At 36.5% G+C, this 20088-nt stretch overlaps 2 protein-coding genes across 2 annotated transcripts in view; one reads left to right on the forward strand and one right to left on the reverse strand.

Moving 5' to 3' along the window:
- Positions 1-5846: 5846 nt before the first annotated feature.
- LOC134679609 (uncharacterized) lies at positions 5847-6620 on the forward strand. The gene is made up of 3 exons (XM_063538559.1): positions 5847-5913; positions 6074-6541; positions 6596-6620. Exons 1-3 carry the CDS (start codon positions 5892-5894, stop codon positions 6601-6603), a joined length of 498 nt encoding a protein of 165 aa, XP_063394629.1. The 5' UTR covers positions 5847-5891; the 3' UTR covers positions 6604-6620.
- Positions 6621-19001: 12381 nt separating this feature from the next.
- Positions 19002-20088, reverse strand: part of LOC134679610 (tachykinin-like peptides receptor 86C) — a 33051-nt gene continuing 31964 nt past the window's right edge. The window contains exon 10 of the mRNA XM_063538560.1: positions 19002-19316. The gene's annotated coding sequence lies outside the window, so the exon portion shown is untranslated. The remainder of the gene's footprint in view (positions 19317-20088) is intronic.

The raw sequence follows: 20088 nt of genomic DNA on the forward strand, positions 1-20088 counted from the left end.
TTGTACAGGCGCGTGCTGCTATTGCGGCAGCTGCATCGTATAGAGTACAAGCAATATAACTGCATGTCCCGTTACCTGGAAGCGGTGATGTCGCTCGTTCATCAATTGGCGGATATTGACAAGAACATAGAAGATAAAGAAGTGGTGGAACTTCTCCTTAGCGGACTGCCAGACGAATACGACGCGCTGGTAAGCAACCTCGAGACTGCAAATATCGCCGACACCAACCTCACCGCTGATATGGTGAGATCTCGCCTTCTTCAAGAAGAATCGAGGAAAATGGAAGGATCTTCCTGTGTAGATGAAGCCGCCCTGTTCTCCAAGGCAAGAAACACAGTACCCAGACAAGAAAAACAGGTTACTTGTCACTACTGCGGAAAATCAGGCCATATAAAAAGCAAGTGCTTCAAATATAGGAAGGACAAGGTGAAGAATCGGTCGCTTCTGGCTACCGAGTCATCGAAAGCCTTTTTTGTGAAGAAGTCATCCTTTTACCTGGACTCTGGATGCTCCAATCATCTTTGCAACGACAAGACAATCCTGAAGGACTACAAGGAGCTGCCGGGCGAAGGAAGTAAAGTAACTTTGGCCAACGATGACTCTATATCGGCTGAAGGCGTCGGGGAACTGCCAGTGGGAGGCGTCATCGATAAACTTAATAAGGTATTATATGTTCCAAACTTGACCGCTAATTTATTATCTGTTAGTAAACTGTGTGATGTAGGCTATACTGTAGTTTTTACCAAAGAGAAATGTAATATATACAATAGTTGTAAAATTCATGGCAACCCTATTACCTCAGCATTTAATAGAAATGGTTTATATGAATGGGATGGGTGTAGTCAAGGAAAAGGAACTTCGCAAGAAGTGCACTCTTCCATGTTTTTGCATAATAGGCAAGATACACAGAGTGCTAATGTAGCTGTTTCTTCTCTGCCGGTTCAACTTCTGCATTCCCGTTTAGGTCACCTCAGCTTTAAAAGCATGTGTACTCTAAGGGATGATCCTGCAACTGGTATACAATTTCAGGAAACTTCTGGTGCGAAGTGTGAGACCTGTCTGCTTGGGAAGCAAGTTGCCTTGCCGTATCCCGTGGGCGAGGCTACACGTGCACACGTACCTTTGCAACTAGTGCATAGCGATGTAGCAGGTCCGTTTCAAGAAGACAGCATTGGAGGTGCGAGGTTCATGGTTACCATGACTGATGACTACACCAGGAAGTCACACATCTTCCTCATGCGTCATAAATCCGAGGTAATTAAACATTTTATTACTTACAAGAATTTAGTAGAAAAACAATTAGGATTGCCAATTAAAACTCTTCGGACAGATTTTGGGTCTGAATATTGTAACAAAAGTTTTGCTGATTTTCTTAGAAGAGAAGGTATTGTTCATCAGAAGAGTGTTCCTTACTGCCATCAGCAGTGTGGTGTTGCTGAGAGACTGAATAGGACTCTTCTTGACAAGGCTAGATGTATGCTATATGAAGCTGGTCTCAGCAAGTGTTTTTGGGGTGAAGCAGTTATGACTGCTGCATACTTAAAGAATAGGAGTCCAACAAGTGCATTGTCGGGACGTACCCCTGAAGAGCTCTGGACAGGTTCTACACCAGACCTCAGGCATCTTCACGTCTTTGGCTGCATTGCCTATTCCTTAATACCTAAAGAAAATCGTCGCAAACTTGATCCTAGAAGCAAACCTTATATTTTTGTTGGTTACAGTGAAACGACAAAAGGCTATAGGCTTTTGGATCCGTTGAACCCTAAGAAAGTGATCTTGTCTCGAAATGTTGTGTTTTTAGAAGATAAATTTTACAACAATTTAGATAAATTAAGTTTTAACCAATCTGACAATGAGAATATATTTTATGAATTTGAATTTATTTCTAATGATAGTGATAAATCTAGTCATAATAATATTGGAATTCCTAATAAAAATAATGAGAATCTAAATAAGAATAATGTAATTGAAATCCCTAGTCAATGTAATGAAAATCTAGTCTCTAGTGAAACTGATGTGGATTCAATGTCTATTCAAAGTGAGCAAATTCCAATCTGCAACCCGGGAAGTAAAAAACAAATGTGTACTCAAAAACCTAATGATTCTTCCATGGTGTTTTCAGATTCGGAGGAATTCTGTACCGGAAGCGAGAAGCCAGGCTGCTCTACTTCGGGCTCAGGTGACTCGTCGAGCGAGTCTGTAGTGCTGTCGCCGCGACCGTCACATTCAGGGGAAGCCCGGCCCCCAGCTGATGCGCCGGCTATACATTCCTCGCGTCCCGTACGTACTACAAGGTCACAAAAACCCAAAAGGTATGCTGATTACACGTCAGACTACTCCATGGTAGCGCACGATGCTGCGTCTGTCCACAGCCTAGACATACCCTTATCGTATAAGGATGCTGTCACTGGTCCCCTTAGTGCAGAATGGTCTGCCGCAATGAAATGTGAGTTTGACTCTCTTATAGCTAATAAAGTTTGGAGATTAGTTGATAGGCCACATAATACGAACGTAATAAAGTCTAAATGGGTATATAAAATCAAAACAGATGCATCAGGTAACTTTGATAAATTTAAAGCGCGTCTTGTTGCCATGGGTTATACACAAGTCCCTGGTGTGGACTATAAAGACACATTTTCACCAGTTGTAAGACATAGTACAATGAGAATATTGTTTGCTTTAGCTTGTGAGTATGATTTAAGCATAGATCACATTGATGTGACCACAGCTTTTCTCAATGGAGACCTTGAGGAAACCATTTATATGGAGCTTCCACCAGGTTTTAATAATAACCATAAAAATAAAGTTTGTTTGTTACAAAAAGGGATCTATGGTCTTAAACAAGCTAGTAGAATTTGGAATAACAAAGTAAATAAATTACTGTGTGAAAATGGGTTTGTTCAAAGTAAACATGAACCTTGTATCTATATAAGTAAAGATAAAAATAGTTTAGTAGTAGTAGCGCTTTATGTAGACGACTTTTACATTTTCTCGAATAACGAATCCTGTAAAAATAATCTTTTTAATTTACTACAGAGTGCATTTCATTGTAAGAATTTAGGAAATTTAAAAAGTTGTCTGGGCATCAATGTTGTAAGGGAGGGAAATGTATTAAAGTTAGATCAAACCGACTATATTATGAAAGTACTCAAGCGGTTTAATATGGAAAATTGTAAACCTGTCTCTACACCTATGTCTGTAGGATGTAAATTTGAATCTGAAGGAGAAAATTTATGTGATGAAACTTATAATTACAGAGAACTTATTGGTTCCTTGATGTACTTAGCTGTTTGTACCAGGCCAGACATAGCATATGCTTGTAGCCATTTAAGTCAGTATAATTCAAAGTTTAATAAAAGTCATTGGCTTGCAGCAAAACGGATTTTAAGGTATTTAGCGGGAACAATTAACTATTCCTTATATTTCATAAAGAGTAGAGAATTGAATTTAATTGCATATGCTGATGCCGACTGGGCTAATGATGTAGATAGACGCTCTTATACTGGTTTTGTAATAAAGTTAGGCTCGAATTGTATACATTGGGAATCACGCAAACAGCGTTGTGTAGCACTCAGTTCTACTGAAAGTGAATTTATTTCAATTAATGATGTATGTAAAGACCTATGTTTCATCAAAAATATTTTGTTTGAAATTTTACATGTGAAACCTAACATCACTGTGTTCAATGACAATCAGAGTGCGCACAAGCTTTTACTTTGTAAAGAATATTCACATAAGCGTACCAAACACATAGATGTACGGTATCACCATATAAAAGATTTGGTACATAATAATGTGTTAACTGTAAAATACTTACCAACAGAAGTAATGATAGCCGATGTACTTACCAAACCGCTGAGTCTTTATAAACATTCCAAATTTATTCAAAGCATGAATATAAAGTTAAATGAGTAGGCATGTTTGCATTATGTGCGTGTAAAATCATTATATAATCGTTTATATTGTTTACAAATGTACATGTGCAATCGTAAAAATAGCATGCATTCTTTCTTCACTCAGTCCATGTTTGTGTCTCGTGAAAGCATGTTATTATACGAATGTGTATATGGATAGAGTTAGTCTCTACTTAGGGCAAGCATTATTGTAAATGTTAACTAATATAATTGATATTATATTAAGTTCAAGCCTTTTATCAGGGATGTGCCAATACACATTGACAACATATGTTAGTTTTGTATAGTGTTCTGTGTACTTATGTTGTGTTTAAGCATGAGACATTTGGTCTTATAAGTGTGAGGGGAAGTGTTAGAAAATTGAATCTTGTATGTACACCCTTATAATACCAACCAATGAATGTACGCATGTGTGAATGACACCTTATGTTCTTTAGTCTATGTCGCTACTCTATTTGCTCCCTCTCTTTGGTTTCGGCTGCGTTGATGGTCGGACGCGTAAGCTTTAGCTCCCATAATTGTATTAACATATATTATTTACTAGATAATAAAGTTCATGTGCATTGTGCGAACAGTGAGTATTCTTTCTCCACCGCCCTGCTGCTGCGGAACCTCGTATCCGCGTAATAAACACGCACTCTAACGCCTTGACAATAAAGGCGTGCTCAGATATTTGTGAGCACCTTGGCCGCTCCGATATGGAGCGATAGCGATATGGAGCGATGGCGACTGTACCAACATAGGTAAGAGGTGGTATAATATGTAAGTTTAATTCAACGATCCTTAAGATTTAAATGCAATAGGTAGGTACTTTACTTATAATAGTTTTCGTTGCTAGAAAATGTAGGCAAGTATTATTTACAAAAAAAAATAGATCGAGTACAAGTTTGAAATACAAAACTACTATTCGCTGTATTTTCTTTATTTCACAATTTTATTTATTTATTTATTTAAATATTTATTTATGCAAGGAATTACAACAGCTATGAATGATACATTAGACGTTTTAGATAGCATTACAGAACCAATTATAGGAACTCGCAAATAGAAACTGAATAAAACAACAACAAAAAGTAATACCTAACTAGACTGAAATATTAAGTAGGTAAATAAATTTTATCTTAGTTATCTACTTAAATGTTTATGTAACGTCCTACTAAATAACAATTGTGCCTAAGTATAAGACCCACATTACCACCCAGACATTCTTTTTGTTTTTTTTACGGATCTAGTTGCACAAATAATAATATAATATAATAATCGTTATCATGACTTAATAGTGTTATTAAGACCAGAGTACTCTTCTACTTTGTTTCATACTCAGACGTGCGAAATTGGATTTCTCCTTTATGGCTTCTCTTATATTTGTCACGTGCACACTACGAAACCTATTTCGATTAACTTCGTGTGACCAACAAAAGAATAAATATGCCTGAGCAAGTCCTGAATAATAACAGGAAGGAGATAGTTATAAAAGCTAAAGCTAAAGTGAAATTGTTCTCACAATTGTACTACTGTCTGGTGGTTATGAATCACACCAACCAATAAAATTACTTACAAGTAAATAAGTAGTTTAAAAAATAATGTTTACCTATTCTTTTAAAGTAGAATAAACTGTTGGTCACACTCTACGTGTTTATTACTTTAAGATTAAAAACGATTTTAGTTGAAATTGTTTTCGCATCATAATACTTCGTGACACAGTTTGGTCTCCTAAGTAAACAAAGTTACAAAAGAATAATGTAGTAAATGTTATGTTGACGTTGTAAGCATTGTTTTCAATTAACGGGTTACGTTTTTTCAAGTACCTACCTAATTGCTTTAATGAAAAGTTTATTCTTTTGCTAACTAGCAAAAAAAGGAGTGAATACTGAATTACAGCTTCACGCTACGCTGTGTCTTCAAAGTAATAATAATAATGATACATTTACAGCTGTCTATAAAGTAACGAATTTTATTAATGTTTCGCGTATAGCCATGAGAAAACTAATTAAATTACGTAAGTATTTTTTTAACTTCGTTTTACACAAAATTCCTATGTGGGTAATAAAATGTTAAATTATAACCACTATTAATTCTATCAACCTATGTACATATCTGCACGATCACGAAAACTTTTAGCTTACCTATTAACCTGTATCTTTTGATGTCGATTGCAGTATTTATTAATTTTATTCAACATACCATTTGTGCTGGAATAGAAATAAGAATTGATGCAGATGACGCTATAAAAATTTTGAACACTTTTGTAATGTCTCCTATATATAAAGACATTACAAACCACTTGAGAAAGTCTGCTTCTGATTACAATAATCCATATCACCCCGAGGACGATATATTATCTAGCAACGGAGTGGTGTCTAGTACACAAGCAACAACCGAATCGCCAGAAGATGCTAAGCTGGAAACTGATAATAAACAGTATAGCGGCAAAGTGAGCGAAGATGAGTTGGCTGATACTTTGGACGAGCCCAGTATAAATAATGCTACAACCCGAGATAATGAGTTTCATCTGAATAACACCAGCATTTTACAGATCGTCGATCAGACCAATGCCATACCGAAAATGAATGAAGGGGATATTCGAGATTATCAGCCCATGAAAAGAAGATTTTCAGTTTTAAAAGGTGAATCTTCTTTTTCTTCTGCCGTGCCTTATCCCTTTATTTGAGTTTTAAAAGGTGAATAAAAGTGTAAAAAAAAAAAAAAATGTTATTAAGGCATAATGATGTTTGTTGCTATAGATATAGTTAGTTAGCTATTTTTGTGTGAGTGATTTGTAACATGAGTAAGCACGTATTTCAGTGATAACTAAAAATTCTCTGTCCTTTATTTTGCCCAACCACCTGCGGTCAAAAACTACAATTTTGTCGGAGGGGTGCTGACCTGCTGTGAGTGTAAACGTATATTCACAGCAAAAATAGGCTACGTCAGCTACCTGAGAGCTCACGATAGTCGCTGTCACTAGCAGTGCATACTCAATCGCCGATGCCGAAACCGGCTGGGACAGGATGATAACTGAAAATTCTCTGTCCTTTATACAGGGTGACATTTGAGTCGTGATCAGTAATATGTTTTTCTAACTCCATAAACAACGAGCAATTTAATGCCCCTACTCTTACTAAAATCAGGCAAGATGTTTTTTGTTTATTTTTTGCCATTTATTTTACTTTTATAAGTGGATTTAGGATATTACAACGGCTTATTAAGATGTTTAAATTAGTAAATTGAATCGCCTCTTTGAATCGGAACTGTCATTGACATCAATTCTGTCATTTGTCCCAGTTAGAAATTGAAATTTATGTAAAATATGTTTACAAATAAATAAAAAACATCTTGTCTGATTTTAGTAAGAGTAGGGACATTAAATTGCTCGTTGTTTATGGAGTTAGAAAAACATATATTATTACTGATCACGACTCAAATGTCAGCCTGTATAAAGGACAGAGAAGTTTCAGTTATCATCCTGTCACCCTGTAGATATCAGGTAGGTATATTACGAATGGAAGTAATTTCCGGGGCCGATAGAGTTGTGTCAGTTGTGGAAGATAAAAGCACTGTAGGTCACTTTCTTTGAACATTTCCATCCAAAAGGGATACGTTTTAATTGCTCCTGAGTAGTTAAATTATTAGTTAAAACAATAAACGTTCAAACTTGGCACCCTTACTACAATTTGATACTTGATAACCTTGTGTAATATATATATACATTGTTGGCAACGGTTTACATAAGTTCTTCATTCGCATAGCCATTGCCAAGCCTTGAATGAAATAACACTTAGTTCTCAGCTTGAATCCGGTTAGGAATTTACCTACCACCTTATTCATTAAACTATACATACCTCGTAATATAGCAAACGCACAACGTTTGTCGGCAACATGAAGATTATGGCAAGAACCCTTTTAAAATTGAAAAAGTTTGTAGATTACTTATACCGTAGAGTTGCCAAAGTATTAAAAACCGGACAACTGCGAGTCGGACTCACTCAATTAAACCATTTTTTTATTAAAGTTTTCAGATTTTTCCTTGTATTTATAGTGTAAGCCGATATCAATTATGTACTTGCCAAATTTCATAGCTCTAGGTCAACAGGAAGTAGGTACCTACCCTATAAATTGTGATTCCCTTGAGAATGTCGAAATATACTTTTTTGCTGCATAAACGGCCGTATCTTTTATACGTTAACTTACGAAGATACAGGAGCTGAGATAAAAATATTTTAGGTGAATATATCCGTCTCGCTAACGGAAGCGGTTCCTAAAACTAGTGCGATAAGGATCATAAGGACAAGGCGAAGAAATTTCGAAAAACGAGGTTTCGTACTGGACTGTTTCCTCCACCAAAACTAAATGTTACGAAATTTTGAGATCTAAATAATAATGAAATTATCTGTGTCGGACTGTATTGCTTTTTAGGCTAATTAATGTCTGTTTTGAATACGATGCTTCTCTTTGCGGCCTATTAAATTAGGCCGTTTTTGTGAATATTTGAAGCGCTCCAGCGCCTTAAAAAACTAAAATATGAAAAACAGCAAAACAGTCCGACACAGATATTAATAATAATAATCTGTGTTGTAAAAATCATTGCTCTTTACGGTTGTATGTTTGTATGGACAAATGACCACTCATGTTGCCTCTTAATGGTTTCACAGCTTCAATGGTTGTAACCTGAGTATTTAATCTTCGCGTATGTATGCCAATTATCGGAATTAGGAAATAAATATTAAGACGAAACAGGACCTGAGTTTTAAATATTTTAGGTAAATATACCCGTCTCGCTAACGAAAGTGGCTCCTAAAACTAGTGCCATAAGGACAAGGTGAAAAATCCTGCGTAAAAATCTCAAAAATCTCAGCACCTTGTTTGCCCAATGACCCGTTAATTATATTAAATCGCATGTATTAGATCACTATCACTGCACACTATTCCTGGTCCTGGTGCATGCCAAATGGAATAGCCGTCCGCCAATTTGTGACATTTTTGCACGTCGCCAAGAGAGATTAATGGTAGCATAATAGTCTATTTGCTCTTCCAACCTTCGGAAAATCTGATAAGAGCCCTACGTCTTTAATATATAATACGAATGAAGAACGAAAGCCGTATAGAGGTTAGTTCGCGTTTCGCCAGATTCTTGTTTCGATGGATTCTCGTATTCTCGGATTGTTACGTACTAAAGAAAATCCGGCGAAACAAGCAGCCAGCGAATCGGAAACTAACACGTATAGAAGATGTACAATGAATAGAATAATAATATATAATCCTTAATATTCTTTGTAAGAAAATAGACATTATAAAAAATAGATATCAAATCGTTAACACTACAATAGCCATAGTAGAAATAAGTTTGTCTAAGTAGGTCAGGAAATGAATGCTCAAAAAACGTTGTAGAGGGAAATGCCAGGAACACAATTTTTGACTCCCTAACTTTGTTTGGACTAGTTAGGAGGTGAACATATCAAAAGTCCCCGGCTGTAGCCCCGGTGCTGGGGGGTAGAGGGGGGTAAGAAGGTCGAATTTTTCGGTTTTTCATTGATATCTTGGAAACTTTGCGTCTTAGCGACATGACTACTAAGACAAAACGAAAGCTGGTAAAATTAGTTACAAGTTTTATCCAGTCAAGTTTTTCGATATCTTGAATAGTTTTTGAGATACCCGCTCTTGAATGTTTATTTAGGGATTTTAATTTTATCTTGATATCTACATCAGTGAAGCTGTTAGGCCATGTTTGGTATCATTTTCGTATAAATCGGGGGTGCTGAATTTATTTATGGTATCACATTGACACTATTGCGAAGTAAAACCAAAAAAAAAAAAAATATATATTTTTAAATCGCTCTTCACGCTTAAACCGCTGAACCAATTTCGTTGAAATTTGGTATAGAAATAGTTTCAGTCTCGACACAGGATATAGGATAGTTTTTATAACCAAAAGCATCTTTTGAGGGTGTGAAAAGTGGGGTGGAAGTTTGTATGGGGAGTCAATAACCGCTGAACCGGTTTAGATGAAATTTAGGATGGCATACATCTGTGATTTAGATGAAAATGATACCAAACATGACTTTAAATCTTACCTTAAGCAGTATTAACTTCAGGAATTCAGTTTCGTCGACGAAGTTGAATTCCCCCCATACTCCATTTCACAACTTTAAAGGATGATTATTGAGATAAAAAGTATCTTATGTCCTGTCTTGGGACTCGAAATAGCTGTATACCAAATTTCAATTAAATCGGTTGAGCGGTTTAAGCGTGAAGAGGAATTTAAAAAAAAAGATATTTGTTTAAAGTTTATATGTTTTTTCTTAGGAATGGTGTCAATGTGATACCAAAAATGAATTCAGCACCCCCGTTTTATACGAAAATGATACCAAACTCGGCCTAGCAGCTTCACTAATGTAGATATCAAGATAAAATTGAAAGCCCTAAATTAAACTTTCAAGAGCGGATATCTCAAAAACTATTCAAGATATCGGAAAACTTGACTGAATAAAACTTGTAAAAAAATTTATCAGCTTTTGGTGTGTCTTAGTAGTCATGTCGCTAAGACGCAAAGTTTCCAAGATATATAAGTGAAAAACCGAAAAATGTGACCTTCTTTCCCCCCTCTACCCCCCAGCACCGGAGCTACGGCCGCACACAGGCGAAAAATCAATAAAAGTCGGACAAAACCAAAAAACTTCTAAGTAGCCCCAACAGGCAAAAACCAATCTTAGCGGGTAGTCCAATAAACAGTGCACGCTACTCGCATAATCATTTTCATGTTAGAGTCATCTACGCGACACGTTCTCATTCTAAAGTTCGACTTGTTCAAAGGCGAATATTTTACTGCTCTGCGAGTGTTACTTATGTGCTTACTTATTTATCGTTTGCTTTCAGAAAGTTGTGATTTAATGATGGATACCCTTCTAGGAGGTAATAACCTAATTACTAATAGTTACTTTTGATAGCTATGCTTGCTTGTTTATTATAAAAAAAAATAAGTGTAATGTCTTGTATTTTTTGCACATTGTTCAACTTCACCAAGGAGAAAAGTACAACTTCCTGATAGATCCGGTTTTGATATTATCAATTTTAGAAACTACAGAACTTGGGTTTTAACATACAACCATTATTTTATGCGACCTTACGCGATGTTTTAACAAAATTTTCATTTTAATCGATGACTAGTGTAATCAAGCATGAGCGCTTAGTCACATTTTTTTTAGGCAAATGGCTATGGAAAAGACTTTTAGTGTCTTCCGATCCTTATATAACAAAACTAAGAAAATTGGGTAGTAAAAAGTCGCTTCCCATATGCCAAAATGTTTTAAATCTTTTAGAAGAACCAGATATTATGATCAAAATTTAATAAAATGTCATAATATAATTGTAATTTTGTTTTTATTAGTTGGCAAACCTGCATTAATACGATTTCTATAATAATCCTGAATGTTTAGGTTTTGTCCGACTTTTATTGATTTTTCGCCTGTGTGGGCCGGGGACTTTTGATATGTTCACCTCCTAACTAGTCCAAACAAAGTTACGGAGTCAAAAGTTGTGTTCCTAGCTTTTCCCTCTATAACTTCTTATTGCTTGGCCTAAAGGTAACTTTGTACCGACATGAACGGAACAAAGGGAGGGTGACTCATTAGCATTAATACCGGTCAAGTGCAAGTCGGACTCGCGTTCCAAGGGTTCCGTACATTACTCAATTTTTAACAATGTATTTTTTATTATGTGAAACGTGAGTGAATTGCCTTTAAAAATCCGTAGGGGTCGCTTGACTATATATTTCTAATAGATTTTCCTGTCATCTATAGGTAAGAGCCTATTTCATGTACATATTTTTATCAAAATTTTAAACCCAGCAGTTTCGGAGATAAAGGGGAGGGAATGGTAATTTTTTGCCTATTTTCTTGAATTACTTCTAAACTGTTTATTTTAAAATTATAACAAAAAATTATATTTGAGATTCTAACAATGAGCTCTTTTATTTGATATGTAATACGATATAGTTTGAAAAACCTTATTTTTTATTTTTCTTATTTACCCCCCAAAAGTGGCCCCCATGTTTATAAGTAATTCATTTGTTTACGTTATATGTCCGTCTTTGGGTCACAAACTTACATATATGTACCAAATTTCAACTGAATTGGTCCAATCGTTTCGGAGAAAATAGGCTGTGACAGACGGACAGACAGACGCACGAGTGATCCTATAAGGGTTCGGTTTTTTCCTTTTGAGGTCCGGAACCCTAAAAACGTCATATTTTCATAGAAATTTGGCATAAATGATGACATGGCAATGCATGGCACTTTGTCATTGCAAATGCTATGCGGAGTTAGCTTGGCTCGATTACTTACACTGCTCTTGAAAACTTTGTATGGTTTACATAAACTAGTAGTTCGCCCCGAACTGTGAACTCGCGGTTCGCCAAAAAGATCAATTGAATGCAGTGCTACTTAGTCCGAGATGGGCATTTCGTAATTGATTCCTGATTCCACGATTACTGGAAATTACTTTGTAATCTGATTACCGATTCCCAGATTACTTTGTAATCTAACAATACCGAATTACTAAGTACAATTCCATTTGAGGAATCAGGAATCAATTTTCGAATACTACAATTACTAGTAATTGGAATCAATGTAGATTCCTCATTACAGGAATATATTACTTGACTCCTTTCAGATTACATTTCGTACTACTATCAAAAGTACAATTCGATAGTAGATATAGATGTTGTTGACTTACTATAGGATGCATCTACCTATACCTTATTTGAAACAGGTGTGTAGATTTCGAAAATGATGATCATGACCAATAAAACGACATCCATGAAGACTTTTATGACATACTGCATGGCCGTCATTTTAGATTCCAAAATGATCATCATTTTCGAAATCAGGGCCCCCTAAAACCTAAAATGACATATATGACGACTTTTATAACATAGTGTATGGCCGCCATTTTGGAATCCAAAATGGTCATCATTATCGAAATCTGCGCCCCCCAAAACCTATAAAACGACATCCATGACGACTTTTATGACATAGTGCATGGCCGCCATCTTGGATTCCAAAATAGTCATCATTTTCGAAATCTGCGCCCCCCAAAACCTATAAAACGACATCCTTATGATATAGTGCATGGCCGCCATTTTGGAATCCAAAATGGTCATCATTTTCGAAATCTGTGCCCCCTAAAACCTATAAAACGACACCCATGACGACTTTTATGACATAGTGCATGGCCGCCATTTTGCAATCCAAAATGGTCATCATTTTCGAAATCTGCGCCCCCCAAAACCTGTAAAACGACATCCATGACGACTTTTATGACATAGTGCATGGCCGCCATTTTGGAATCCAAAATGGTCATCATTTTCAAAATCTGCGCCCTCCAAAACCTATAAAACGACATCCATGACGACTTTTATGACATAGTGCATGGCCGCCATTTTGCAATCTAAAATGGTCATCATTTTCAAAATCTGCGCCCTCCAAAACCTATAAAACGACATCCATGACGACTTTTATGACATAGTGCATGGCCGCCATTTTGGAATTCAATAAGGTCATCATTTTCGAAATCGGGGCCCCCTAAAACCTATAAAACGACATCCATGACGACTTTTATGACATAGTGCATGGCCGCCATGTTGGATTCCAAAATGGTCATCATTTTCGAAATCTGCGCGCCCTAAAACCTATAAAACGACATATATGACGACTTTTATAACATAGTGCATGGCCGCCATTTTGGAATCCAAAATGGTCATCATTATCGAAATCTACGCCCCCCAAAACCTATAAAACGACATCCATGACGACTTTTATGACATAGTGCATGACCGCCATCTTGGAATCCAAAATGGTCATCATTATCGAAATCTGCGCCCCCCAAAACCTATAAAACGACATCCATGACGACTTTTATGACATAGTGCATGGCCGCCATTTTGGAATTCAATAAGGTCATCATATTCGAAATCGGGGCCCCCTAAAACCTATAAAACGACATCCATGACGACTTTTATGACATAGTGCATGGCCGCCATGTTGGATTCCAAAATGGTCATCATTTTCGAAATCTGCGCCCCCCAAAACCTATATAACGACATATATGACGACTTTTATAACATAGTGCATGGCCGCCATTTTGGAATCCGAAATGGTCATCATTTTCGAAATCTGTGCACCCCTAAAACCTATAAAACTACACCCATGACGACTTTTATGACATAGTGCATGGCCGCCATTTTGGATTCCAAAATGGTCATCATTTTCGAAATCGGGGCCCCCTAAAACCTATAAAACGACATCCATGACGACTTTTATGACATAGTGCATGGCCGCCATGTTGGATTTCAAAATAATCATCATCATCGAAATCTGCGCCCCCAAAACCTAAAAAACGACATCCATGACGATTTTTATGACATAGTGCATGGCCGCCATCTTCATCTATATTTTGTTGCACACTTACCTTGGCCGCAGACGTTCGGAATTTTCATTCAGTTTCCGTACGGAATGACAGGTAGGAACGGGACGTCGCTCTACAATAGTACATTGTAGGAGAGGACGGAAAACCGCTAAAAGATGGACGAGTGAGTTCGAGGGCCGACACGTTAGTGGAGGCCCTCGAATAATACGAGTCCATCTTTAGCGTTTCCGGCCGAGGCATTACATAGTGCTTTTCACGACTACTGCGAGGAAATAAGAAAACATTTGCATAACTATAAGTACTAGCCCGCGATATCTCTGGTAGCAAATTACTAGCCACTGCCTGTATTGTCTCTTGAATTTCAGTAGGCGTCAGCGTAAGGATATCATTTTCTTCACTAGAAGAACTCATTTTTATAGCGAGCGTAGATACGCGTTTCTTATATTTTTTAGTCAAACACAATTTACACTATCCAATTCAGTAAGTATTTTCAGATCCCGCCTTTTTTACTTTTTTTACCACTTTTAAGAGGCGTTTTTCTGTTATTTGCTTCAAACCGACCCTAAAATTAGAAGCGTTTTTGCTAAAAAAAACCACAAACAGCTACAAAAGTAAAAAACGCCTTAAGCGTGAACTGAATGGATAATTGTTAAAAAAAAATTAAGTGAATGGTTATGACATTTCTTTTTTTTTAAACAAGAAATTGGTTCTATAAATAACCTAATTTTATTTTTGAAGGAAAAAGTTGCGCAAAAAAAGACCTTTTATTGATTTTTATGTTTTAAATTATACTCATTGCTGTAGCGAACTGTCACCAATGACAGATGATGATAACAATGAAACATTGTAGTAGTGGTGGTTCAGGTGCTACAGCTATTGCCTACTTTCCAGCTTGGTTTTAGACCATCTATTGCCACATTTCCGAACAGTGGCGTGAAAATGTCATTCCGTTCGGAAAATGGGGTTGGCCGGTCGAAGTATTTTGAAGATGGCGCCAGCATAGCTTGCCCTGTCAATCCCTAGAATTGTGTCAATTTTTTGTTTGTAATGAATATTTATGTCCTGGATGCCAGTCATTTAAGCCAAATCTCATAAACAAAGAGGCAAGATATGATGGCGCCATCTATGCAAACCTTTGACAGTTGCCAACCCCATTCCGAACGTCTGTGGCCTTGTGGCGAGGCTAAAGTCGACAATGGATTGAAAACGTGTGCGAATATACGAGTAGTTGTCAAATCAAAGTCAGTAAATAAGAACAAAAAAACTATACTCGTCCTTTTCTTTCGGGTGCTAGTACTGGTGTAAGACAAAGATGGTATGATTCTCTCTGTCTGTGTTTGAAACGAGACAGTCCTTTGACAAACTATAAATTGTAAGCTCTGTGGAGCCTTTAACTGATTCACCATAGAGATTAAAATAAACTGTATCTGTGGTAAGCGGTAATGTTGTACCTATGGAGTGTTAAGTAGAACCTCTACCTTCCATAGTTTCTTGCCAAATGTCAAATACCTACACTATGTTTATTTTTATCTTGCTAATTATTTCAAAATGGTAAATTTAAAGACGATATTATAAAAGTGCAAGCCGAGCGCTTTCATTTGATACCAAACTCGACCATACTTTCTTACAAAAAAGATGACCAGAAATGCATGACCCCTCACAAATAGTTTTTTAGCATTTTAAGCTGTTCTAGCTTAATAACATCTTGATAAAGCCTGCTCATAATTTAATGACTAAAATTTACTGCCCTCAACTACACGTTTACCCAATTTCATTTAAATTAGGACAAATTTACTTAAGTTCTTGAGTATCAAACTATCTTCTGACAGTTCAGCTTAAAAACATCGAAATGCCGGGACGTGCCGCTAGCCGGCCGCGTGTCCGAAGTCGAATGTAAGAACTTCGCTTCGCTTCGCTTCGCTTCGCTCGCTCGTTCGATTATGTTTAGGTACACACTTATTCGCTTATGCTATAAATTATTATTTCCGTAACTACTAACTGCAGAAACGCCCTTTACGTTGCATCATGCATATTCAAAACATATCGCGGGGACACAATAGGTACCTAAGTAAGTAATAGTATTATCATGTGTGACCGCGATATTTCACCCTGTCGAGCTTATTTGTGCGTTCGAAAAGCGCAGTGCTTCTTGGCACGCGTTTGATGCACTGCGAGTCGTGTCAAGGTAGTGTCTAACAATAACAAAAGGAGGGTAGAAAACTTACAATCTTATGTTAATATGTTAACAGTTCATGAATTTGATCTAAATTTGTTAAATTATTATAGATATGATCTGTCAGCTGTCAACTGTGTAATTGTACGTAATTATCATCATACTTTCGGCCTTGACGAGTGTCTCTAGCCCTTCGAATTTGGGTATTTAAGCAAACTAAAAGGACACCAAAATTATATTAGGTACTTACGCGTTAAATTTTCCTACACTAATAAACTACAGTTTTAGTTAACTAGTTAGGTAACTTGAAATAATGTATAATAAGAAATAGTTAAGCAAAATAAACTTAATAATAAGACTGGAAATGGAACAACAATTTATTATATAATAAATAATAAAATTATGTCAGGTAAACATATTTATATTTAGGTAACTACTTACTAACTAATCCTTATAAATTACAAAATCCAAATCGTCGAGAGTTCTACAAAACCGTTACTTAGTACATAATATATATATTGTCTTTGGGCTTTGAGTGTGACTATTTGTTGTAAGGGTTAACAGATTTCTTTTTTCATTTTGAAACTTCAATTTATGTATAATACCTACTTAATGCAAAGTAATTTAAGAACTTAGGTATGTATCGCTTAATAACTAGTACCTACCCTAAATGACTTAAATAAAACTATATGATCGCCTTATGGTACAATATTACGTAGGAGGCGTATTCTAGTTGTAAAAATAGGTTATGAAACTTATAAGTATTGTAAAACTGACTTTTCTGGTAAAAAAAACTTTTAACACTGACAATTACAATTAGAAGACGCCTCTAGGTTTTATTATTTTACATGAATAAATTTTTTTAAATAACATTGTAGGTACAAAATATGGAAGTCAACAATCGTTGGTCACACTTTATACGCATATTATTTAATGAGTTTTATCTAAATGAGTCTATTAGCACTGTAATTGTACATCTACTTTGCATATGACTTTGAGTACTTATCACATTATTACACATACCTATCTAGGTTTCATTCATCTCATGAGGCGGAAAAGTTTCACAATGCGATAATTAATTTAGACACTACATACGCAGGTTCAAATGTTCTTTCTATTGCTGATAGGACTTAAAAACTACCTCAGTCATGTAAGCCTAAAGATTGGATCAACCTCGGAATGGGAGATAATACAATTCTGCTTATCACCGCTGCTATATACTACATATATATAATTCCCAGGTGGAACCCTATTTAACCGGGTTAACATTAATAATAAGTAATTATCGTAGGGAACAAAATAACTGCACGAGCGTTGTATGTATAATAACCACTTGCATATAGAATTTTCAGGTAATAGGTAGGTTATTGGGCTTCCGTAACCAAACCCTTAAATAGTTTCGTCATGATATTGCCCAGTATACTATTTTGAGTGAGTAAACACCGTTTTGCTTATTTTACGAGAGGAAAATTAACAGTTCCAAACACATCCAATTTCCTTTCCCATTCAAATTATCAGGGGGCCGATTTTTGAATTTCGACCACTCGATTTCGTGTATTTCGTTAATTAATATCTCCACTACTAGGCATTTAAATTCTACTAATAAAATTGAAATCGAGTTATCAATACCACTAGATTCCAAATGTTTATCGCTCGTATCTCAAAAATAAGCATTTCGCCGTTTTCCACCGATTTTCGAGTGACGAAATCGTGCGATCGAAATTCAAATATCGGCCCCCTGTTCGTTATACTTACTTTTAAAAAATGAAAAGTAATTTATACATCTTCAAAAGAAATATAGTTCTCGTATTCGTTTTTGTGTTGCGAGTTTGCTGTAGCTTGGCGTAATTAGCTGTTTCTAGTTCAAGCAAATATACTCTGTACCTATCTCCTACCACAAACACGTATTCCAAATGACTCGTGTCTAAATATTTCCTCAGACATAGTGAAATATGGTAGAACTGTGATTGGATGTGTTAATATTACGTAATAGCAGAAGCATCTCATATGATTTAATTACTATGTAGACAACTATTTATTACGTGTATAAAAATACTTATAGATAAAATATATACCTACATATAGTCACATAAATTAAAAGGTGGGGAAATATCGCGGTCTCGGTGCCGAATACAGGTTTGTTTCTTTCGGCGTCGAGACCCTGGGTCCGTGGGGTCCTGGCGCTCTGAGTCTCTTTGGAGACCTTTCAAAGAGACTCAAGGACGCAACTGGGGACCCAAAAGCTGGCAGTTACCTCGCTCAACGCTCCAGTCTGGCAGTTCAGCGGGGTAACGCAGCCAGCATCCTGGGGACCTTGCCGCAAGGCCCTTTTTAGATTTAGTTTAGTTTTATTTTAGAATACATAATTTGTATTTATGTAGTTTAATTTTAAGTTGTTGTTTTTATTTATTGTTTTTGTACCATATATATGAACAAATATATTGACAAATGTCTTAGGAAAATGTGTAAATATTTCAAAAAGAAAAGCGAATTAAAGGTCTGAATAAAATAAGACGTGTCGAAAGGCTCTTGATCCTCATAATATCAATGAATCGTGTTTCTAATTTTTACTTACGCTAAACATTATATAAGTACATATGTATAATATTATATACGAGTATAGCGGGAAAATGTAATTACGTGTAGTACGCGTAGGTAATGGCGAACCCAGCAGTTTCGACGATCAAAAACAGTAAGTCTTTACACGCAGTCGTCGCGGACGCTGTCGCAGTCGCGCGCGCCCGTTGGGTTCATCCTCACCGCGTTGCCGTTGGTCGGAGTCGCCATTGCCGTGTCTTTTGAGAGCCCTGGCGATACAAACACGCCATTCAATAATAATATATAAGTCTGCCTCGATAACTACCTATTGAAAACATTGTTATGGCAGGTGCCCGTATGTCTTTGCAATGACAACCAAATTTCATCCACCGTTAAACTGTTCAATTTTTCTACAATAGTCTCAATGCCCGCTGTGGGCGGTTCATGGGTGTGTGTAGCAATGCACGCACGAGAACTTTCCAAAGTTGCGAAACTTTCCACATGAGAATTTCTCGGTAACTTCTGAGAATGTTCTCGAGAACGAGAATTTATTTATTATTTATCGTAGTTTATACCATGAATATTCACGATAGTTTAGGTGTAGTCCTTACCCCCAGAAAATTCCGACTTTTGGTCGTCCGCTTCCGGTCAGAAAAATGTATGACGGCCCGGCCAAACGGTCAGACTTACGTGGGGGGTGCTAGACCGAATGTCATAGAGGGACCCTGGCAGTTTTTGACGCCGCCATTTTTTTTCAATATAGCCGACTTTTTTTTTAAACTTTTTTAATTTTGTCCTAGCGCACACAGGCGAAAAATCAATAAAAGTCGGACAAAACCAAAAAACTTCTAAGTAGCCAACAGGCAAAAACCAATCTTAGCGGGTAGTCCAATAAACAGTACACGCTACTCGCATAATCATTTTCATGTTAGAGTCATCTACGCGACACGTTCTCATTCCAAAGTTCGACTTGTTCAAAGGCGAATATTTTACTGCTCTGCGAGTGTTACTTATGTGCTTACTTATTTATCGTTTGCTTTC

This window comes from Cydia fagiglandana, chromosome 2 (genome assembly GCF_963556715.1).
Source record: "Cydia fagiglandana chromosome 2, ilCydFagi1.1, whole genome shotgun sequence".
NCBI classification, from domain to species: Eukaryota; Metazoa; Arthropoda; class Insecta; order Lepidoptera; family Tortricidae; genus Cydia; species Cydia fagiglandana.